Here is a 25,356-nt window from a genome sequence, read left to right as displayed (position 1 = left end):
GACAGGTTTCTATATTTGTGTGCAAGGCACTCCAGATATCCCTAAATAAATTAAAAAATTTCCGCCTAAAGCTCTTTGTTGCAGCGTACATATATATGTACGCTGCAACAAGGGTGTAAAATTTAGCAAAAATCATTACCTGTTGCAGCGTACAAAGAGATGTTCGCTGCAACAGAATGGGTTTTTTGCAGCGTACACCAATTTGTACGCTGTAACAAGTCTAGATTTTGGCTAAATTTTACACACTTGTTACAGCGTACATATAAATGTACGCTGTAAAAAAGCACTTTTCGCAGTGAACAATGTACGCTGCAACAAGTTCAGACTTGTTGCATGCCCCCCAGTTGCAGCATACGATGTACGCTGCAACAGGGGTCTAAAAGCCCGCTGCAATAAGAGTTTTTTCTACTAGTATCCGTATCTTATTGTTCTTGCCTTCTAAGGCTTAATTATCTCCCTTAATAGGTGTAGTGATAATTGCTTGTTGCCTTGATTTTTGGCATAAGAAAAAACGATTGACATTGAAATTAAGTAGCTCAACTAAGGAGTTTATTTATTTGCCGTGTGATTGAATCTTGTAAGCACGTGTGCGGTGGGGCTAAAATAAGCTTAATTGATATAACCGGTTGTACAGTAAAGATTCTATAAAACAAAAAGTTATATAAGGAGTAAATAATTAGTTTTAGGCATCTATATTGCTAACAAAAAAAATTACCGGTTTCAATTTAATAATTTTTTTGATCCAAATTAAAGTTTGTTTAAATAGCTAACACCATTAGAGATGCATAAATATACTCATATACATAGAGTTGTACGTGCTTCTATGACATCGAGTATTCATTTTTTTTAAAGGTAAAATGAAGGTCCTTTCGTCCAAAAACCTCTATCAGGTTAACACGACATATGTTAGCGGGCTATACACTTCGAAAATCATATATTTTTTCCGATTCGGAAATATCGTACCATGGTTGACTTTTAATCTTCTAACAATTACTTTGACTCTTAATATCTCAAATCGTATGCAAGTAAAAATTACTCCCTCCGTCCCAAAATTATCTTCCTGCTTTCCTAAACGAGCGTCCCAAAATTATCTTCCTGTTTCTAATTTTGGCTACTAAGGTCCCCACTTTCTCATGTACTATATTAATCAAAATTGAATTGAAAACTCTACCCATGTACTATATTCCACTTTTCCCATGTACTATGTTCTCTTTCACATGTACTTTATTCCACTTTTTCATACAACTCAATCATCATTTGTACTTTATTCCACTTTTTCATGTACTATATTCCACTTTTCTTAAAATTCGTGTTTTTGGTCAAAAGATAATTATGGGACGAAGGAAGTATAAAAAATTAATATTTAGAAAGTATATATATCGATACGAATCTAACATGATCCTACATGACTAAAATTTTCTTACGTACATCACAAAAAATTACCAAAGTCATAATGTAAATAGTATAATAAACCAATGGTGTAGTATTTCCGAAACGGAGTACGTATAGACTCTGGTCCTTTTGTCCTTGGTAATAATATTGAAAAGGATACTTGACCTATAAGGTGAGCAATCATAATGACTAATGAGTAATGAGTGTGTGCTTTAATAAATAAGTGGAAAAGATTTAGATTTTGGTGTAAGAAATAGATCGAACAACACTCGAACTAGTGAAAGAGGTACTTACTTGTAACTTTGTAAGCTGGCATGTCACATGGAACAACGTTGCTATGTCATGTGACTTCCTTTTCTAACCTTTTTTTTTGTTCCCTTTTCCCATTCCTTAAGTTTAATTAAAAAGCAAACAAACAAAAAAACAACAATTTATTTTTCGAAAATGATAAAGGTCGCAACATGCGACCTTTAAGCCGTGTCACAATGATGACATGGCATGCTTATGTGTCATGATTTAAATTGGAATCTAAAATATTTAACTTATATATCCTATTATACATGTTTAAAATAAAGGTAGGAAAATCTTAATATTCTAATTTGTTTCTTTTTTTATAACGATTACCTTATTTACATATTTTCATAGTAAAATTTTTGCATTGATAGTAAAAATATTATGATGACTCATATCCTACGTGGCGCCTATATGTACCAATTAAACTCCGACATGTAAGATTGCGACAACTAAATGTTGTCGCAACTTGCGACCTATATTTTTTATTTAAAAGATGTTGAAGGGTCGAGTGATGCCCACATTTTGCCATTGTAACAAGCAAACTCTTCCATGAGCATTGATACGAATTTCCTTTGGTGCCCTTTCAAGGAGCTTGGTGTATCATGATTGTGGTCCATCCATGTAAATGGTAAGTGGAGCATTGGTCTTATATGCACACGATCAAAAACTAAATCAGAGGTAACAAGGATTATTAGAAACATGCATACGTACATCTGATTAAGGTATCACCACTATAACAACGAGTAACTTCGGACTAAACACGACGTAGCACTGCCATGAATCCATGATCATATATAGGGAACTTCAAGTGGTTGCACCTTGAGCATGATACACTGATACACCTAAGAGCAATTGGTAAATGGTACACCCGGTTGTATGTAGCTCTACATGCAACCGGGTAGTTATGATTTTTAACCCCTCAAAAAGCACAATTTTATAGTTTAAAGCACATTTTTACAGGTTAAAGTACATTTTTATAGCTTAAAAGCATATACATTTCAAAATAACACATTGTTAGTACAAAAGAACATACGAGCGCGAAGAATTTGAGAGGATATGTAAACTGATGTTGGTTGCTCACCTTTTAAGTTTATGCTTTTTCCCAATTGGAAGAAGATATTCAATATCATAATATTTGAAAAATAAATGTGCATAAAAATTGTAAAAATGTGATTTAAACTGAAAAATGTGCTTTTTTTGAGGGATTAGAAAATACAAAACGATCCGGTTGCATGTAGAGCTACATACAACCGGGTGTACCTAATAATTTGTGCACCTAAGAGGGTAGGACCATTGGACTATTTATATTCGTTTATGTGATTGTATCTTGTGAGCACGTGGACTATAAATATCATTGTTCGCAACTTGTAAGTGGTTGCACCTTGTGCATGATACATTGATACACCTAGGAAGATAGGACTATATGTTGTCTATGTGCTTGTACCTTGTGAGCATGTGGCAACAAACATTACTGTTTGTAACTTGTAAGTGGTTGTACCTTGTGCATGATATGTTGAAACACCTAGTAAGGTAGGACTATCTGTTTTATGTATGTGCTTGTACCTTGTGAGCACATAGACAACAAACATTCTTTATCAGACGTTGCAAGGTACAATAACGGCTTGTACATGATAAAGATTCTCGATCATCCTCCACAAGTAATTACAAAAACTCTCATGCGAATTGTAATTTCTACTTTTAATCCAAATACACCTTAGCGTTCTTAATGTTATAAATTTTCATGGACACTGGAGTTTCATAAGAAGTTGTGTACGGAGTAGTTCTTCTTACATAGTTACATGTAACCAAAGGACCACTAATGATACTTGAATACTTTGATCAACATCAATTTCTCAAGTTTTCGCATCCACCTAAATATACTTGTCTTTTTTTTTAAGAAACAGAATGTTGTTATTGAAAACGATTTGTGGCTAAAATGCTAGAAAATGTCAAGATTTTCAAATACAAGTACATAATTTTCGAAAAAAAAATATTAATTTACCGCCCATGTTAGCGCAAGTTTATAAAAGTGTTAGTTAGTATTTTTGTGTCTGTTTCCCAAAAAATCACCAACTAATGATGACTTTATTTCAAGCAACATCGTCGGTCAATTAGCGATTTAAGAGAAGAAATCGCAAATAGTCGAGGATATGAGAATGTCAGATGACGATTCATTAACTCATAAATTGCCAACTCAATTGGAGATTCACGGTCATCTGCTAATTCATTAAATGAAAATGGACCGATTTATTAATTATGTGGACAAAAATTTGACATTTTTATGAAAATGAAGTGTATAAATTGAATAATTCGAAAGATCTAATTAAAAATTTATGAAAAATCCATGAAAAATTCAAAAAATACAGGTGATTGTGAAAAAGCCCACTTAACAACACTGCACGATTGTAGCTAGGGAGCCGATTAAACGCACTGGGTCCCACAAACGTCAACATCAAACGGGAAAACTCACAATGGCTTTTCCGTCATTTCACTCTCAATTTTTAATTTTTGAACTGATCACCAGTACAGTGTGGGACCCACATAAATAATAAAAAAATCAAACTTCCCACCTTGAATCGAATCCTGACCGTCCATCCCAAACAATCAAACGGCATCCAACGGCGGTTCACGAAAAAGGAGGGAAACATCTCAGACCGTCAGATCTATCAGTTACTTACTCCAAATCTCTCTCTCTTTTTCAAAAATAATTCAAAAATAACATAAATCCAAAATCTCTTATTTAGCCATATATCTAGGGTTCATCCTCTGCTTCAGTCCTCACTTCCTCCCTCTCTCCTTAAAATTTCTCTCTCATCGGTCTCGCATTTTCAGCGTCAATCGTCGGCGACATTCTCTGTAAGTTTTCTGCGTTGATTTTGTATTTTTTTTTTGAATTTTTCTGGATTTGATTTGGATTTGAATCGGTTTGATTTTTCATCGTTGCTTGAAACTGCTGTTTGCATTTGATTTGAATTTCTGTTAGTTATCTTGTTCCGATTTGTTTCGAGCTTCAACATTCTGAAAATCTCAGCTAGTAACATTTTTTGTTCGTCATTTTAAATTTTTAAACTCATTTTCTGGTCAATTTGTTTCCAAAAACGACGTGAAAATTATCTGAACATTGTCGTAAGATTAAAATGCGAGATAGAGTGTGGATATTTGATTGTATACGAGTTGAAATGCCAGATCTATCTTGATTGTTCATCGTTGCTTGGAATTGATTGCATTTTGATTTGAATTTCTCTTAGTAATTTTGTTCCGATTTGTTTTGAGCTTCAACATTTTGAAAATCTCTGCTAATAACATTTTCTGTTCGTCATTTTGTATTTTTGAACTCATTTTCTGGTCAATTTGTTTCCGAAAATGGCGTGAAAATTATCTGAACATTGTCGAAAGATTAAAATGCGAGATAGAGTGTGATATTTGATTGTATACGAGTTTAAATGCCAGATCTATTTTGATTAAAAGCTTCGATGTCGCTAATTTGTCTGTAAGTTGCGATGAGGTTATTTGGATGATTGATTATTGAATCGGTTATTGGAAATGGTAATGTCGAGCTTCAGATCAACTAGATCGAAATTTTTGTGGCGAACATTTTAATTCTGCTGAGTTTGTGGATAGTTAGAGCTTAAGATCAAGCATACTCTGTGGATTTATCTGGAAAATAATTAGAAATTTGGGATTGATTTGATGACATGTAGTATACTTAATATGTCAAGTGTTTCAGGTATTTAGATCAGATAAATGGGACCACATAATTGTGTACTAGTTGTATCTGTTTTATTGTTTGATCAAGATTTAGTATTAACCTTTTGATTAATGTAGGTTTGAGTCGCTAGGATTAGCAAAACTACCTTATTAGCGGATTTTAATACTTGATATAGTGATTAGTGGATACATTCAAGCGGTTTCTTGTAGAATATTTATAATTAGTCATTGGTTAGGTAGACTTCCTATTTACATTTGCTGAAGTGTGAGATACTTTTGGTTGCAGATTAAAGATGAGAGAAATCCTTCACATTCAGGGAGGACAATGTGGAAACCAAATCGGATCTAAGTTCTGGGAGGTTGTTTGTGCCGAACACGGCATTGATCCAACCGGAAAGTACAACGGAACTTCCGATCTTCAACTCGAGAGGGTCAATGTTTACTACAACGAGGCCTCTTGTGGGCGATTCGTCCCTCGTGCTGTGCTCATGGATCTTGAGCCTGGTACCATGGACAGTGTGAGGACTGGTCCATATGGTCAGATCTTTCGCCCTGATAACTTTGTGTTTGGTCAGTCTGGTGCTGGAAATAACTGGGCCAAGGGGCATTACACTGAGGGTGCTGAGCTCATTGATTCAGTTCTTGACGTTGTGAGGAAAGAAGCTGAGAATTGTGACTGCCTTCAAGGTATAAAAGTTTGATCATTACTTATTATTATGATGTGAATTGCAAAATTTTTTAAGCCTATTTTGATATTTACCACCTTTAAGTTTCAGGGTTTGTATTTACCACCTTATAAGATGTAATTTCATAATATGAAACATTTTATATTCAGCACCTCTTAATGGATTTTTTTTCCAGGTTTCCGTTTATGTGAACCCTACTTAACTAACTTCTTTGATTGGAAACCTAATGAAAGAGGAGGAAAGTTAAATAAGTTGGTTAAATGGAGTGTACTTGGACGGAATATTTAATAAAAAAACCTTTGAAAAGTGGTGAATTCAAAACATTTCATAAAATTAAGGTGGTAAATATGAACTTACAATTTATAAGATTGTAAATACAAAAACCTTAAACTTAAATGGTAGTAAATATGAAAAATTCCATTTTGTAATGTTGGGACTTCTTCTTGTGCATAGGTAAATAATAAAACATGGTGAAGTCTATTAACTTAGAAGTTTTAACCATGTTTTTGTTTGTATTCTTGTAGGTTTCCAAGTTTGCCACTCGCTCGGAGGTGGAACTGGTTCTGGGATGGGTACATTGCTTATTTCAAAGATCAGGGAGGAGTACCCTGACCGTATGATGCTTACTTTCTCGGTGTTCCCGTCACCTAAGGTTTCCGATACAGTGGTTGAGCCCTACAATGCTACCCTCTCTGTTCATCAGCTCGTTGAGAACGCTGATGAGTGTATGGTACTTGATAATGAGGCTCTTTATGACATTTGCTTCAGGACTCTCAAGCTGACAACTCCTAGCTGTGAGTATACCTTGACCTACTTTTTGTTTGATATTGCTGTTGATTATTTTAGATGTATTGTTAGTTGCAACATTTTTCTTTATCTTGAGTGTTTTCCAAGCACATGGAATATTGTTTTGAAAACTATGCAAACTTGCAAAAGGTTATTTTTGAAATCTCTAGTAATTAACTAAGATGAGTGCGAGGGTGTGGAACTTTCATGTACCTTCAAACTTACCGTAGCATTTGTTTCATTGGCTATGTATTTGGTTAAACGTTTTGAAATGTAGATATGTGATTAAGATTTCAAAGTTTCAGATCTGCCAGAGTGTAGGAGAAAATTTTAAACCTGCTAGTCTTGCTGTTTTTTTTATCTTAATTTTTAAGAGGATTATTGACATCTTCAAGTTGATTGTGGTTGAAACATTCCTTTTGGCAAAAAACTTCACTATTTTTTTAAAAGTTGGATCAGTTTTTGAGTCCTTCTTGTTTTTTCTCAATTTTCAAGGGGATTAATAACATTGTCAAGTATATTGTGGTTGAAACATTCCTTTTGGCAAATAACTTTTCTATTTTTTAAAAGTTGGATCAGTTTTAAGTCCTTGTTGTTTTTCCTCAATTTTCAAGAGGATTATTAACATTTTCAAGTTGAATGTTGTTGAAACATTCCTTTTCGTATATAGCTTTACTATTTTTTAAAGTTCGATCAGCTTATGAGTCCTTGCTGTGTTTTTCTCATTTCTCAAGAGGATTATTAGCATTTTCAAGTTGATTGCGATTGAAACATTCCTTTTGGCAAATAACTTTGTCGCCTTAACTTGGGTTTGTGTTATTTAGGCGTAACGTTCTAGTGATGAGTGAATTGACTTCTTTTAATTAACAATGTATTAATGGTGTACTGATTGACAAATATTTATGTTTGCAGTTGGTGATCTCAATCATTTGATCTCTGCTACAATGAGCGGCGTCACCTGCTGTCTAAGGTTCCCTGGTCAGCTAAACTCCGACCTCCGAAAACTTGCCGTTAACCTCATCCCCTTCCCTCGTCTCCACTTCTTCATGGTCGGGTTTGCCCCACTCACCTCTCGTGGGTCCCAGCAGTACCGCGCCCTCACAGTCCCCGAGCTCACCCAACAAATGTGGGACTCAAAGAACATGATGTGCGCCGCCGACCCCCGTCACGGCCGTTACCTCACCGCCTCAGCCATGTTCCGTGGCAAGATGAGCACCAAGGAAGTCGACGAGCAGATGATCAACGTCCAAAACAAGAACTCTTCCTACTTTGTCGAGTGGATCCCCAACAACGTGAAGTCCAGCGTCTGTGACATCCCCCCCATCGGACTCTCGATGGCTTCCACTTTTATCGGTAACTCGACTTCGATCCAAGAGATGTTTAGGCGTGTGAGCGAGCAGTTTACCGCTATGTTTAGGAGAAAGGCTTTCTTGCATTGGTATACCGGTGAAGGTATGGATGAGATGGAATTCACCGAGGCCGAGAGTAACATGAACGATCTCGTTTCGGAGTACCAGCAGTACCAGGATGCTACGGCTGACGAAGAACTTGAGTATGACGAGGAGGAAGAAGAGGATTACCAGCAGTAGAAGTGTGGGGATATTTTGTGAGCTTTTTATACAAATCTCAGTGATTTTTATATAAATTTTCTGAGGTTTTTTTCAAGTTGGAAAAATGCCCTGTTTTCCCCCCTTCCCCTTCACATTCCCCTATTATTAGTTATATTAGCAGGTTTTTATTAGTAGTTTGGAGATATTTACTGAAAATGTGATGTTCTATTATTGCCGACGTTATTCTTGGGATTTAGAGCTGGTTTGTTAGGCTCTGTGCATTTTTATATGGCATGGATATAGTTGTGTGATAAGTGATGTGCATTTTTTTTATGGTTGATTCTGGCAGTTTGTTTTCTGGCCATTGTATCGAAGGAATTCGTTTGTAGTTTAAGACCCTCTTTTTTCTGCAGTACCAGTTAAGAGTATATGCAACTCGTCTACCGTAAATGATGCTGTAACTCTGTAAGTGCTCTTTTCTACTACTATTGTAATCAGTTTTTCTATTGCTGATTTACTGGTAATAACTACCTAGCAGTTATGTACTGGTATTATTCATTCATGGGACTCGTCTACCGTAAATGATGCTGTAAGTGCTGTTTTCTGCTACTACTGTTATCAGTTTTTCTATTACTGGTAAAAATTACCATAGCAGTTATGTACTGGTATTATTCATTCATGGGACCTGGACTTGTACTGAAGAAGTGAAGAGATCAGGTTATGTAAGTACATTCATTAATCAATTCCACATGTGTCTGCACATGGTTGAGTGTTGCACATGGACTTGTATGCTGCATTCCTGCGCATTTTTGTGGGTTGCACATGTACATGGCTTATATATTATGGCAATAAGCTAGTCCTGAATCTGCCCCATCAAGTAGAAATTAAGGTGGATGAATCATAAATTCATAACCATAGTTCGGTAATTGGTTTTTTATTGGCTTTTTAGAGCGGTCAAATAGCCAATATACATGGTTGACAATTGTTTTTTTTTCCTTGGCTAAAAAGCTGACTTTTCCACTAAAACTCACAACCATCGATGGCTGAGGATTTCTAAACCTCAAGTGGCTTGTGTCCATATGGACACAAGTGAGTACCAATACTAATATTTTAGTACCATTAACACAAAATTGCTTAGAAGAACCAATACAAGTCATTTTGCGTTATTGGTACTGAAATATTATGTATTGGTACTAAATTTTGGAGTACTCACTTGAGTCCATATGGACACAAGCCACTTGATGCCAAGATTTCCTCATTGACGGCTGGTTTTTCATTTTACTAATCACATTTTGTATGAAACATCTAGTAACAAACAACCAACTTTACCAAACACCGTTTTTGAAAGTTTATAGTCAACACAAACAAGTAACAACCAGTCAATCAGGCCAAGCGAAACAGGCAATTGTCAAACAAACCCATTATCTTCTTCATAAGTTGTTTGCCCGATGATGAATTTCAAAGTCGTCCAAGTCACCCCAATCACAACCTTGGCCAGGAAGATTGCAACCCACGAGGCCACGAGTTCTTGCCGGAGTGGTGGTGGTTGTAGCAGTGGAGGCAGACGATTAGACGAGTATATGTCTTCCTCGGATAAGCTAGAGGTGTAGGAAAGATTGCTTTAGTTCTCTATATGTCTATTAAATTTCATCACGACGCGTTCAGAGACGGATAGTCAGTCTTATGCATTGTGAAATATAAAGTGAAATCTCAAGTTTATACACTCTCTCCGTCCCTAATTGTTTGACCCGAGCCATTTTTTACTTTGTTAATTTTTGGTTTTTTGAAAGGGAATAAAGATGGGAAGTGAGAGGCAACAATGCACGTGTATTTGGGGGGAGCAAAAGCGTCAACCAACAAGGAATCCAGCGTTTTGTATCAAATTATTGTCACATTATAAAGTTCATTCTTTCTTCTCTACCACTTGTACTAACAATCATCATTTCCACTCCACCACCGACGCTTTTCATCTTTGTCTTGTTGGCACTTCCATAGTGTCTATATAGGTTTTTTGAGGAAGCATAAATCAATATTTGATATGTATTTCACAAATACATATTATTTATTAAACGACAAAATAGGGAAAAGACAAACGTTAAAGGATTTTTTGTCATTTAGTGGGGTGATATGTATCTTAAAATACATATTTGATATTGGCCTCTCCGCCCTCAGGTTCTTTTGTGTAGAGATAGCCGTTACGGCCAGAAATATAGACGAAATTCGATTTCAATCTCGGATTAATTCATTTCAAGTCTTATCAACCTAGCCTAGTGGGTCGGGTTCTTAGCTTGTATTGCACACTATTTGACGGATTATTCCCTCAAAAAATCACAATACCATTACAATACTTTAGTAAAATTATTACAATTTATGATAACGAAGTCAAGATTTTAAAACTGGGATGTTGACAATCAATATAATAATATTGTAAAGCGAGGAAAACTAGCAAGATCAACAAGTTTCTATAGTTTTGACTTCTATTTTGGAATGCCGATGAACCACCGATAATCCAATCTCACACCGCCAATTTATGAGTTTTTATGGGTATTCAAATCTAAGTCTTCTGTTTTCATGGATCACCTTCAATTAATAAACTCTTACGTGAGACCCTTGAGTTTCTAGTGAGAATCGAACCCTGCAATGACACTTGGGGGATGAGAGTAACTATTACTAATCTGCCCGTGTACCTGTAAGGGTGTAGTCTCTCCACCATTAAAAAAAGGTTTTAGATTCAACAAGTTCAATTAACTTATAATTAGGTCATATCAGGCCGTATAGTTCCAACTTTGTCATATAAGTCCAATAAATTTCAATCAAATTTAATCAGTTATAATAAATTTTGAAAAATTCAGTTATAATAAATTTAGTTTTCATCCAGCAAAGAAAACGCACCCTTAAAATCAAATCTTTCAATAGACTTGAAAACAAGTACAACAAACGAATAAGAGAATATGTATGGGTTGTTGTTCACATGAGCAAGATGCTCTCATCTTGATCTTCAATGATTGGGATTATGTTACCTGATCCCACCATAATACCAATTATTAGTTAATAAATCTCTGTTGCCAGCTTTTTTTTCTACTTAAAATGCATAAACACCACTATAAGCTGATATACATAATTGTCCTAGGCCACCCTACTCGACAACTTATCAAACTCATTTTTTTTTTTTTTTGAAAGAGATAGTAAGTACCTTGTCCTTATTACTCCTTAGCACTGTATATTAGCTACAATTTCAATGAAAAATGACCCACTTTAAAAATATCAAGATTTGTTACGGATAATACAAATATGTGGAGCAGATAAAAGTTTTCCTAACGAATATTGATGTATTTTTTAATGGATAAACTCTGATTATGATATGATAGCAAATCTCTGCAAAAACATTTTTTAAAAGTTTGTTTGTTTCAACTCATTTCAGCAAAAATAAGTTTAAATAAATTAAAATGCATAAACAACCCCCATAAGCTGATAATACATAATTGTCCTAGGCCACCCTACTCGACAACTTATCACACTCGTTTTTTTTTTTTTTTTTTGAAAGAGATAGTAAGTACCTTGTCCTTATTACTCCTCAACAATGTATATTAGCTACAATTTCAATGAAAAATGACCCACTTCAACAAAATTCAATGCTTTCTATTTAAAAATATCAAGATTTATTACGGATAATACAAATATGTCGAGTAGATGAAACCTTTCCTAACGAATATTGATGTATTTTTGAATGTAAAAACTATGGTTATGATATGAAAACTCTATTTCTACCCCATTTATAGCAAATTTCACCATAGACATACGGAATATGACCTTATTATCGGCTAATTTTCAATTGAGATTGAATACTTAAAAGATAATCAAAATTCGAATTTGGGTATAGGATTGTTTACAATTTTATTTGATAATGTTAGTTATATTCGTATATTTAGGGAAGTTAATGAGGCAGCCTATACGATAGCTCACCTCAACCCTTTAGATTTTATTACAAAGGTGCGGGTGGAAGGGTGTTCAAACTCTATTAGTAGCGTGATTTCTACTAGTAGGATGTGTTCAAACTCTATTAGTAGTATGAAGCGTGATTTCTGCTTAGCTGGTTAATAAAAGTTCGAGGGCCTGGATCGTTTTCGTCAACAAATAATAATAAAAAAAACATCTTTCATTCTCTATCGATTTCTATTATACAATTGGTTATACTCCTACCTTAAACTACCATCCAAGTTTATTTATTTGCTCATTTGGGGATCTCATGAACAAAAACATTCTTTAAAAGTTTGTTTGTTTCAACTCATTTCAGCAAAAATAAGTTCAAAGTTCAAGTCAGCAAAATAAAGTTTTCCACATAGTTTACACACACAAATAAGTTTATTTTAGCCAAAATAAGTCCAGATAAGTTAATTTCGGTCAATTAGTTAAACCAAAAATCATTAACATTGCTATTTTGGAAGGGAGAAGAACAAGGGCATTATGGTAATATTAGGAAAAAGTTGACTGTTTGAACACATACCCTTTAAGAAGCTGGCATCTGGCAATGTGGCAGCTGCTACTAAATTCCATGCTCTTTTATATCCTTTGAGAATACCAAAAAACACAGTACAAATCTTATCAGTACAAATCTTTCTCTTCTCTATAAATATCCAACCCAATAAACTCCATTTTTAACCAAACAGTTCTTAAAATAAAATAAAAAAGAGTATAATCATGAAACAGAAAATACTCTGTTTTGCTCTGTTTTCTTTAATGTGTTTAATTTTACAAGAAATTCCAAGTGTTGAAGGTTATAAAAACTACACAGTTGGAGATTCTTCTGGTTGGTTTGCTAAATCTAATCTTGATTATCAAAAATGGGTTTCTGGTAAATCTTTCTCTTTGGGTGATTTTCTTGGTAAGTTTCTCTTTTCTTCTTTTCTTTCTGTATTCCCCTGTTTTCCCCTGTTTCTTAGTGTTTATACTAAAAGATAAATGAAATCTTGAGGCAAGTTTTTTTGTTATATTTTCTTTAAACTAAAAACCAAAATATGTAAAAAAAAAAAAAAAAAAAAGAGTTTTCAATTTTTGTGTGATTATCTCATAATCAGCCCAATCAGTATAAATATGACTATTTTTTAATTCATGATTCAATCTGTATGATTTTCAAAATCACATAACCAAAAACTGGAAATTTTAAGTGATATTGAACGAAGGATTGATTTTTTATTATGAGATTTCAAAGAAAAGTGAATTGAGTGGGTTTTATTTTGTTTGATTGTGAGATTAGCTTATAATCTTGTCATTTCATGATTTCTTTGATGTTTAAAATACTATTATTATATTCCCTAAAAGTTTAGAAATTAAAGATCATAGATTAATGTATGATATGAGAATGAATTAGACTAAAGGGAAAATCCTATATTTTGCATTTTTGTGAATAAAAAAATTGCAAAAGATAATAATACAGACGAGATTTGATTACATCTACATGTTTTTATTACACCTTTTAGTTATGATTACCTCATTAATAAGTTATACTAGGTTGCCATTTTACTCATCAACTTTTGGGTCTAAACTAAAAAGTACATCATTATATTAGTACATGTACCAAGTAGTAGTAGAAGATTCATCAATGTTTCAATCCACAAGCAAAGCATATTATTGTATGTACTTAACCAATTGCAAGCCCTTTGGAAAATAATTTACCAAAGGTCCACAATTTAGAAAATAAAAAGTGTCTTTTTTTTTATTTTTTTTATTTTTTTTTGACATAAGCTAACTAAAAATAAAAAGTGTCTTAACTTACTACTAATAAAATAAAAAATATAGTTTTTATTATTATTATTTTGTACCCTTTTGTTCTCCTCCCCTAATCCAGTCTGGTATAATTCTTACTGGTTTATTTGTCTGAATATTTTATAAAATACTACCTTCGTTTTATAAAGATATTTACCGTTACTATTTGCATGATATTATGAGAAAGTAAAAAAAGTTGATTTAATATGATAAATAAAATATGGATAAAGTAAGAGAAATGTGTAAAAAGTGGATTGGTGTAAGAAAGAAAAATAAAATAAAAAATAAGAGAAAGTAAGTGGAAATTGTAAATAGTGTAGGGTAAGAAGAATAAGGTAGTAAATTTCATTTCAAAAATACAATAAAACAAAGTGTAAAAAATATTATAAAACAAACTAAAATGGAAAAAGTAAAGATCATTTTAAAACGGAGGTAGTATACGAGTATATTGTGTTTTTTCTGATATAGTTGATTTTAATAAAAATAAATAAAAGGAATTAGAATAAGTTAAAAGAGCATAACCTCATTTAACTTATTGTAGAAATTTCTCTCAAAATATTCAAAAGTGATGGCATAAAATGCTAAAAAGAGAAATTGGTGAATATATAATAAATACCTACTTATCATGTACTCCTAATTAATTGAAAAGAAAAGAGAAAGTACTGATCTTGTGAGTCCCGTTGGCCATTTAAGCACTTGGGCCAATGTCGGCATTACCAAATACAGAGTATATTAACCAACAACTTGCATGTTAGTTGTCGACCATACAAATTAAAAAGCCTAAAAGTATTGTTCTAAATTGATGGATGAAGCAACCCTCACATGTGAATAGCACAAATCGATAAAGTCTTGACATAGTGGTTAATGTCAAAGAGTGATGATCTGTATGACAGTGTAACTGTATATAGTCTCTACAGTTTCAATTTTTCTTTCCTGCATTCATAATTTGTACTTGTAATTTCCCTATGACTAAAGATGGTCCTGGGTCGGACCGTGCTTTGGGCTAAGCTCACGGGTCGTGGGCCTAACCAGGGCGGGCCCACGATAGGCCCACATTGTGCCGTGTCTGGACGGGCCGGAAAGTTCAAAACAAGGCCCATGGCCGGCCCGAGCCCACATGCTTTCGTGCCGGTTTGTCGTGCCTAAGTCTAATTTTACTAAACTTAGCGTGTTTTGTCGTGTCGGGTCGAGTCGTGTCGTGCCTTGTCGCGCTTTTTCCAAAAAAGCAAGGCCCAGACACGCCCCACGACTTCGTGCCCGGACCGGACAACCATCTTTACCCACGACTCATTCGACAAACAAACATGTGAATAATGTAAGATATATTTACTAATACTAATGTGTATACTTAGTTAACAAAAAATAATAAGATTCTCGTTTTAATAGTTATAATTTTGGATTTATAGTTAAATTTCGCCTTGATATTTCAAGGTTTCGTATTAACAATTATGAATTTTTTGTGTTAATAGTTATGATTTTCTTGTTAATAGTTAAGTTATGTTGACATTATTACATTAGCAGTCTTATGAGCATAAGGCGGTGCTACACAATAACTTACTCATCATATTGTATAACACTATTATTTCCATGCAGTTTTCAACACCGATAGCAACCATACAGTAATCCAAACATTCAACTCAACTACATACAATTCCTGCGACTCTCAAGGCGACGACAATGTGCAATGGTCGAGCATCGACCCCAACTCTACCGTTATACGCCCTATAACGGTACACGTTCCCCTAATGAAAGAAGGGGTTTCATACTTTTTCTCAGGGGATTATGATGGAGAGCAATGTATGAATGGTCAAAAGTTTTCTATCAATGTGACTCACGGTCAAGGGTTGCCCCCAAGCCTTAGAGACAACCCTGATTTCGCCGTGGGCTCCACTCCCGACCCTCTTTTGACCCGCCCCGACCCTGACCCGACCCGCCCGATAACCAGGTCTACTCCCACCTCAGCGGAAGACTCTGCTCCCGGCCCAGATGCAAATCCCGACTCAGGGGATGATCAATCAGTGCCAGATACCAACATATCTTCCGATTTTAACCACCCCAAGAACATTCCCGAGGATAGTACTAGTGGTAGTGATGAGGAGGATGATGATACTAAAAAGTCCAATAATGGTGCTATATTTATGCCTATGTTCTTTGTTAGTTTGATTGGTGTACTTTTGCTAATTCTTTAGTTATTAAGGAGATTGCTAGTTTAGTGTTGGCCATACTTTTTTGGAAAATTTGGTAATATTAATCCAACCTTTGGCCGGTTTTCTTTTATTAATCCCACCTACGACATATTTTTTAATAATCCCACCTTTACTACCCAACGACTTTTATTGGGCTTAAGTGACCGATAACTGGTGAAAAAATCATCGAGATGGTGATGAATTGATGATGATGACTGAATACATCTAGAGAGAGTACTTCCACGTAGGGATATATTACCGCCGACAATAGGTTTATGACGTGTTGGGCCCAATAAAAGACGCTGGGTGGTAAAGGTGGGATTATTAAAAAATATGTCATAGCTGGGCTTAATAAAAGAAAATCGGCAAAAGGTTGGATTAATATTACCAAATTTTCCTACTTTTTTTTTTCCTTCTTTTACTACATTCTCATACACTATTTAAAGCTCTTCATATGTATTTGGATCTTTTGTACACATACGTTCATGATTCACATGTAATATAGTAGTGTACTAGTTTACTTGTAATTCTTCTTGTAAAGCTTGATTATTATTATTATTGTAATATTGTGTATGAAGCATTGGTGCGTTCTGAATATAATTAAACTTAGCTTAAAACTTATCAAAATTTATTTTGTTATAAAATATATGTAAGTAACTCTTATTTTCTCGAACTTATTTAATTTGAACCTATTTGAATTTATTATTCCCGAAAAAGTGAAAATAAAGGCTAACATAACGTACGTTTCTGAACTCTATCTTTTTTCTGGGGGGGATGTACCATCGATTCACCCTTAGAGCTAATACGGATTTGGAACGAGTTCTGAGTGGATAGGTTACAGTCCCCTCCCAATTGTGGTTGTGGGAGATCGAATACGGAGTTCTCCCTACCAAGTTCAGCCTCAATCACCACTGATCCAACAAACAATTGGTTTTCTGAACCTTATTATTGTGATGTGGTGTACGTATTTTCGACTTAATGGTTGTTCATTTAAAGAGAACCAAGTTACTAAAAATGTTTTAACTTTGATTGGGTGTACCTGGCCCATATTTTATTTTTGATGCAAATGAGCTATAATGGTGGGGATGAAAATCGATCACAAAATCGCCTGAAATCGGGAGGAAAGCTCTAACTAACAAGTTATCCCACAATCCTTGTATCTGGCCAATATGGGTACACATAAGATTTTTCAAATTAGGCTATGTTATGTTCATCTTATTTTCACTTATTTCAGGAAAAATTAGTTCAGACAAGTTTAGTTAAGTTCAGATAAATTCAGATAAGATAAGTTCAGAAAAAACAAGGGTTGAGCAAATATAACTTTATAACCAAAATAAGTAAGTTCTAATAAATTTGGATAAGTTCATATAATTCAGAAAAAAATAAGTGAAAATCGGGTGAATAAAACGCACCTTAATACGTACTCCATATTTTGTATAATTCCCGAAGTAATTATTGACATTTTACCTTTTTTGTAGAGTTTCTTACTTATTCCATATGTTTGTAAATTAACCTACTATGGAAAAAATCAGCATAAAATCAAAACAACTATAGTAAGATACACACTTATTATGTAGAGATCTCTAAAAAAGAAATAAATTAGCATAGAATTAAAATAATTATGTACTACGTATATAATAATCAATAAATACCATAATTATAAAATCGATGAATGGTAAATACATAATGTTACGGGGTTGAAACGATGGAAGGAGCGTCCTTGATGTCTTGAGTTCCGATCACGTACGGTGCCTGCAAGATGAACTCCGGGCCAAGGGGGGGTCCCCGAGGCGGAGCCTCCGACGCTCAAGTCAGTACAATTGATGTATAAAATGAGGTGTTTAGGGGAGAGAGAGTAGGGTGGCTTCTCTAGGGTTAGAGAATGACCCCTTTACCTTGCCCTTTGAGGGGTATATATAGTGCCTTTGTTGGACCTTTGAGGCCTTGTAAGGGATATTGGGCTTGAGTGGATTTTATTGGCTTTTAGGTTAAAATGGTGGGCCCATTTTAACACCCCAACAAATGCCCCCCAGACCCAATTCTATTTGAAAAATGGGTTGGGTTTTGATTTTGATCACTTCCAAGTGAAAGTCGATTTCAGCTCAGAATTTTAACCTCGGCTCGGATTGTAACATCGGTTCGAGTTGTAATCTCGGCTCGGGTTTTACCTTCGGATTTTTGTCCTTCGGATTTTTACCTTCGGCTCGGTTTTGTCCTTCGGATTTTTACCTTCGGCTCGGTTTTGTCCTTCGGATTTTTACCTTCGGATCGGTTTTATCCTTCGGATTTTTACCTTCGGCTCGGTTTTATCCTTTGGATTTTTACCTTCGACTCGGTTTTGTCCTTCGGATTTTTACCTTCGGATCGGTTTTATCCTTCGGATTTTTACCTTCGGCTCGGTTTTGTCCTTCGGATTTTTACCTTCGGCTCGGTTTTGTCCTTCAGATTTTTTACCTTCGGCTCGGTTTTGTCCTTCGGATTTTTACCTTCGGATCGGTTTTATCCTTCGGATTTTTACCTTCGGCTCGGTTTTATCCTTCGGATTTTTACCTTCGGCTCGGTTTTGTCCTTCGGATTTTTACCTTCGGATCGGTTTTATCCTTCGGATTTTTACCTTCGGCTCGGTTTTGTCCATCGGATTTTTACCTTCGGCTCGGTTTTGTCCTTCGGATTTTTACCTTCGGATCGGTTTTATCCTTCGGATTTTTACCTTCGGCTCGGTTTTATCCTTCGGATTTTTACCTTCGGCTCGGTTTTGTAACATCGGATTTTTACCTTCGGCTCGGTTTTATCCTTCGGATTTTTACCTTCGGCTCGGTTTTATCCTTCGGATTTTTACCTTCGGCTCGGTTTTATCCTTCGGATTTTTACCTTCGGCTCGGTTTTATCCTTCGGATTTTTACCTTCGGCTCGGTTTTGTCCTTCGGATTTTTACCTTCGGATTTTACCTTCAGCTCGGACTGTAACATCGATTCGAGTTGTAATCTCGGAGCGGTTTCTTTACCTCGGCTCGGATTGTAACGTCGATTCGAGTTGTAATCTCGGAGCGATTTTTAACCTCGTTCTTCAAATCCGGAGATCTGTTCAAGAACGTGCTTCTAAAATCGGCTCGGATTGTAACATCGGTTCGAGTTGTAATCTCGGAGCGGTTTCTTTACCTCGGCTCGGATTGTAACGTCGATTCGAGTTGTAATCTCGGAGCGATTTTTAACCTCGTTCTTCAAATCCGGAGATCTGTTCAAGAACGTGCTTCTAAAATCGGCTCGGATTGTAACATCGGTTCGAGTTGTAATCTCGGAGCGATTTCTTTACTTCGGCTCGGATTGTAACGTCGATTCGAGTTGTAAACTCGGAGCGATTTTTAACCTCGCTCTTCAAATCCGAAGATCTGTTCAAGAACGTGCTTCTAAAATCGGCTCGGATTGTAACATCGGTTCGAGTTGTAATCTCGGAGCGGCTTTTTTCCTTCGGCTCGGATTGTAACATCGATTCGAGTTGTAATCTTTGAGCGATTTTTAACCTCGTTCTTCAAATCCGGAGATCTGTTTAAGAACGTGCTTCTAAAATCGGCTCGGATTGTAACATCTGTTCGAGTTGTAATCTCGGAGCGGTTTCTTTACCTCGGCTCGGATTGTAACGTCGATTCGAGTTGTAATCTCGGAGCGATTTCTTTACTTCGGCTCGGATTGTAACGTCGATTCGAGTTGTAATCTCGGAGCGATTTTTAACCTCGCTCTTCAAATCCGAAGATCTGTTCAAGAACGTGCTTCTAAAATCGGCTCGGATTGTAACATCGGTTCGAGTTGTAATCTCGGAGCGGCTTTTTTCCTTCGGCTCGGATTGTAACATCGATTCGAGTTGTAATCTTTGAGCGATTTTTAACCTCGTTCTTCAAATCCGGAGATCTGTTTAAGAACGTGCTTCTAAAATCGGCTCGGATTGTAACATCTGTTCGAGTTGTAATCTCGGAGCGGTTTCTTTACCTCGGCTCGGATTGTAACGTCGATTCGAGTTGTAATCTCGGAGCGATTTTTAACCTCGTTCTTCAAATCCGGAGATCTGTTCAAGAACGTGCTTCTAAAATCGGCTCGGATTGTAACATCGGTTCGAGTTGTAATCTCGGAGCGATTTCTTTACTTCGGCTCGGATTGTAACGTCGATTCGAGTTGTAATCTCGGAGCGATTTTTAACCTCGCTCTTCAAATCCGAAGATCTGTTCAAGAACGTGCTTCTAAAATCGGCTCGGATTGTAACATCTGTTCGAGTTGTAATCTCGGAGCGATTTTTAACCTCGGTCTTCAAATCCGAAGATCTGTTCAAGAACGTGCTTCTAAAATCGGCTCGGATTTATACTTCGGAAGTGATGTAGTGCCATCATGCCAATGTATGCTGTTGTTACCAATCGTGCAAGGTGATTGTGGGCTCAGTTGAGTCTGAGTTGTGGAAACTTGCTTTATTTCCAAATTCATAACTTTCACGCGTGAGCTGTTACTGGCTCCAAAAATCTGTACTCAAGCAAAATGAATCCTCTTTATTCTGAAAATGAGTTTGCAGATCTGGGAGAGTGGGAAAGCATCTTTACTTGGCCTTGAGGCTACTGGGCCACCAAAATGTAGTAACGATCTGTAGCAACAATTTGTAGCAACATTATTTTGTTATGTTATGATACATATGACATTACATAGATCATGCGGAAACAACCATTAACCCAGGACAACATATTATTTACACATAATCATATAGCATAATTTAGATGCATACTCTTTGTTGCGTGCCCTCCCTAGCTGCGCCCGAACCGAACAAGAACAAGTCTTTAGGACTCCAAGTGTCGTCCCTCCGTAGATAGTCCACAGCACGTCCGGATCCGCCTTAAGATTGACCAACTAGAATCGCCCTTAAGGTACTAGAAAATTTCGGCACTTTATGAGCAAGATGTGTGTTTTAATTTTCTCTCAAAAAACTCACTTTTGAATACTTTGAAACTTGTTATAAATTGTGAGCCCTAGCCTCATATTTATAGGGGTATGGAAAGGGAATCGAAATCCTATTCAGATACAAATTAATTAAACCTAGAATCCTACAAGAACTCTAATTTAATTAATTTATCAAATAGAATTAGGAATTTAATCATTAACCGAACTCTGCATGTTTTAGGAAACGTGCACGAACACAAACACTTGCACACACACGCACGGCAGCCACGATGGGCCCCCATGCGTGCGCGCGAGCAGCAGCCCACGCAGCGCCCGCGCGCGCTGCGCGCTGCGCGTGCTGTGCGCGCTGTGCGCGCTGCGCAGCCTGCTGGGCCTGGCCTTGCGCTGGGCCTGGCGTGGCTGTTTGTGCGGCGCGCTTGGCTTGCTGGGCGATGGCCTGGCTTCGTGCTGGGCCTCGTCCGGCAGGCCTCGTCCGATGCTTATTCGTACGATGCGCTTCCGATTAAATTTTCCGATTCCGGAATTCATTTCCGATACGAACAATATTTAATATTTCCGATTCCGGAATTAATTTCCGTTTCGAACAAATATTTAATATTTCCGTTTCCGGAATTATTTTCCGATTCCGGTAATATTTCCGATTCTGACAATATTTCCGTTTCCGGCAATATTTCCGATTCTGGCAATATTTCCATTTCCGATAATATTTTCCGATACGTACCATGTTTCCGTTTCCGGCAACATCTACGACTTGGATAATATTTATATTTCCGATACGATCCATATTTCCGTTTCCGGCAATATCATCGTTTCCGGAGTATTCATTTCTTGCCTGTGACGATCTTAGCTCCCACTGAAACCAAGATCCGTCGGTTCCGAATATTCATAGATAGAGTATTTAATGCCATTAAATACTTGATCCGTTTACGTACTATTTGTGTGACCCTACGGGTTCAGTCAAGAGTAAGCTGTGGATTAATATAATTAATTCCACTTGAACTGAAGCGGCCTCTAGCTAGGCATTCAGCTCACTTGATCTCACTGAATTATTAACTTGTTAATTAATACTGAACCGCATTTATTAGACTTAACATAGAATGCATACTTGGACCAAGGGCATTATTTCCTTCAGTCTCCCACTTGTCCTTAGGGACAAGTGTGCATTTCCTAATTCCTTTGTCGCTCGATGCTTGCTCTTGAACATAAGGTAAGAGTTGTCATCCTTATTACGTCCAGAGGTGTTCCTCGGTTTCAGAGTTCAACTGATCAAATAAACAGATAATCATAGCCTATGATTCATCCGAGCACGGCCATGCATTTCACAGTTTCTAGCTCTCCGAGTGGCCTTGTACAACTTTTAAGCATCTCATCCCGATTTATGGGAGGACAATCCCAATCTTGCGATCTTGAGATTAGACTTCGTTTGATAGGTGATTACCTGAGCGTTGCCTTTATAGCCTCCTTTTACGGTGCGACGGTTGGTCAACGTCAAAGCAACCAGTTCTCAAACAAGTAATCTCAAATCACTCAGGTATTGAGGATTTAGTGTCTAATAATTTTAATGAAATTTACTTATGACAGATTTTCATCTCTTACAGTAAAGTTTCATAGGTCTTGTCCGATACTAGTCTTCCCAAAGTAAGTATCTATGCAAATGATTATGACATTGCCATGTCCACATAGTTCAAGAAACAGAACTACTAGTCATCTTGCATTCTAGTCGTCTAACGTTTTCTATGCGTCCAATTTTATTGAAAACTCCGACTAGGGACCATTTTCAACCTTTGACATTCAAGTTCACTTGATAGACATTTCTTAGTCACAGGACTGGTCCTGACAGTCTATCTTGAATATTTCGTCAAATTTGAAGGGACTCATCATTTAATACTAAACCAAGATTAAATGGAATATGAAAAATACATTTCATATATGATAAATGTTCAACCCCAATGTTTTATAACCATGGGCCTCAAACCCATCTTCTAAAACAATTCATGGAATTCAAAGCTATGCTTGATTTCCAGTGCTACAATGTGAGTGTTGTTTCTCACTTGTTGCATAGGTTTAGTTATCATGCTTTGCCAATCTTAACATCCTTTTCATCGAATGTTCTTTGAGATATGATGATAAGATATTTTCGAGTTTGTTTATTATGTGATCTAGTCTTTCTTACTTCGATTGTGGTTTTACTCATTTTGCAATGAAGAACCATCAAGTTAGCAGACGTTTTTCTTGCTTCAAGTGTGGTTCTACGCATTTTTCAATGAAGAACCATCAAGCCAGCAGATAGGTGATCTACCCAAGTTCAGTGAAGAACTTTAAACAACCCTGTTTTATTGCTTCTTAGGCAATAATTACTTTTACTTCAACTGTATAGGTTGCTAGTGATGCTTTGTTTGGATTTACCTATCCAAGCAGTTCATAGATATGTGGAAGACTCTCCAACTATATCTTAGAACATAGAAATTATTATTTTAATTTCCCACGCAACAACTCATGGTCTCCAACCCATGTTGCCATTTCGAAACACGATGCTCTTTAGCTCGTCCTTGTCAATGGTTAACTCCAAAGGGTCTTGCTTGATCCTTTGCCAGTGTTTATGCGTGTAGCATCAATATTTAGCATATCTTTATTTCCTTGAATCAAGAACTATTCCTATGTACCTTTTCAAGTACCATAAGTATTCTTGATCTCAATCTAGTTGATCTTTACTTAGATCAATAGAGATTGGTATATGTTCGTCATGCCTAAAGTCATACGATACGTTTTTGGCGATCCTCATATTATATCATACATGATAAATTCTTTTGCAGAATATTTCCCAATTGAATTCTATTCATGTAACCTTAGCTTATCTAGTTTCAGTAGATACTAAATTCAGCTAAATTCTTTGACATATAATATAGGTTAAGAATCTCATTTAGACTCTTTGATGTTTAACTTAGTAAATGCTTATACATAGTTCAAACATCCTTTACTTAGATTTATTCATATGGTTCGAATATCTCCAATGGAGTCTTTCGTGTTTGATTTAGTAAATGCCATTACTTAATCCAAAACAATATCATAAGATCTTTGTAAATAGATCTTAATACCCAGTATGTACTAAGTTTCGCCATGGTCCATCATTGATGAATAATCTCAAATCTAAGTCATTAGCATTTGAATGTTATTTTACAATAGAGAGATATGTGTGTGATACACATAGGACCAATTAAGTTTTTATGTACTCCCACTAAACTTCTTATATATCTATAAGAATCATGTATATTTTATGAAACTAAAATGCTTATTAGCTTCACTTAAAATACAGTTCCAATTCCCAATTGCTTGCTTAAATCTGTACTTAGATTTTATAAGCTAGCTTTCCTTTTCAAGCATTTATTTGGATGCACAAATTCTATGACATACCATGTACATATTATATTCCAACATTTGATTGAGGAATACGTTTTGTCATCCAATTGCCATATGTACCAATATGCAATCATTGCTTGAATTATAGACTTAAGCATTACGATTTTGCATGAGGTTTCAACACAATCCATGCCATGAATTTTCTTTTAACCTTTAACAACTAATCTAGCTTTGTGTGTGGACACAATTCCATGTTTGATGGTTTTTATCCTTAAAACAAACTTGCAACCAATAGGTGTGAAACTATTCTTGCAAATCAACAAAATTTCAATTTTGTCATCAAAACATTGAGTATGTTTTATGGCCTCTAACCATTTAAACATATAGTCTATATATGGCCTCTAACCATTTTAGGGAATCTATATTTCGTCATAGCTTTCTTACAAGTCACAAACTCATTAATCTACATGATAATAGTTTGACTGCAAGTTGTAGGTTTCTTCACTATCTAATAGAAGAATTGCATAGTTTCAGGGACCTGAACTCCATGTTTCTTCACTATAGAAGAATCTCATAGTTTCAGTGACTTGAACTCTATGCCTACTTGGGTATAGAACATCAAACAACAGAATATCAATAGCCACTTGAAAGTCCTTTGAATATTCTGTTCTCTTTGAAGCACTTGTAAAGTCTTCTAAGA

General features: G+C 35.9%; 2 protein-coding genes across 2 annotated transcripts; both read left to right on the top strand.

Moving 5' to 3' along the window:
* The first annotated feature begins 4,385 nt into the window (after window positions 1-4,385).
* Window positions 4,386-8,810, top strand: LOC110783347 (tubulin beta-5 chain). Its single transcript, XM_021987677.2, has 4 exons — window positions 4,386-4,542; window positions 5,681-6,081; window positions 6,605-6,874; window positions 7,779-8,810. Exons 2-4 carry the CDS (start codon window positions 5,688-5,690, stop codon window positions 8,453-8,455), a joined length of 1,341 nt encoding a protein of 446 aa, XP_021843369.1. The 5' UTR covers window positions 4,386-4,542; window positions 5,681-5,687; the 3' UTR covers window positions 8,456-8,810.
* A 4,186-nt stretch (window positions 8,811-12,996) lies between these two features.
* Window positions 12,997-16,892, top strand: LOC110783345 (early nodulin-like protein 18). Its single transcript, XM_021987675.2, has 2 exons — window positions 12,997-13,298; window positions 15,773-16,892. The coding sequence occupies exons 1-2, from the start codon at window positions 13,115-13,117 to the stop codon at window positions 16,366-16,368; spliced, it is 780 nt and encodes a 259-aa protein (XP_021843367.1). The 5' UTR covers window positions 12,997-13,114; the 3' UTR covers window positions 16,369-16,892.
* Window positions 16,893-25,356: the final 8,464 nt, after the last annotated feature.

Source organism: Spinacia oleracea, chromosome 4 (assembly GCF_020520425.1).
Source record: "Spinacia oleracea cultivar Varoflay chromosome 4, BTI_SOV_V1, whole genome shotgun sequence".
Classification (NCBI taxonomy): domain Eukaryota; kingdom Viridiplantae; phylum Streptophyta; class Magnoliopsida; order Caryophyllales; family Amaranthaceae; genus Spinacia; species Spinacia oleracea.
Note: the sequence above shows the minus strand (reverse complement) of the source record. Positions and strands in the feature narration are given on the sequence as shown.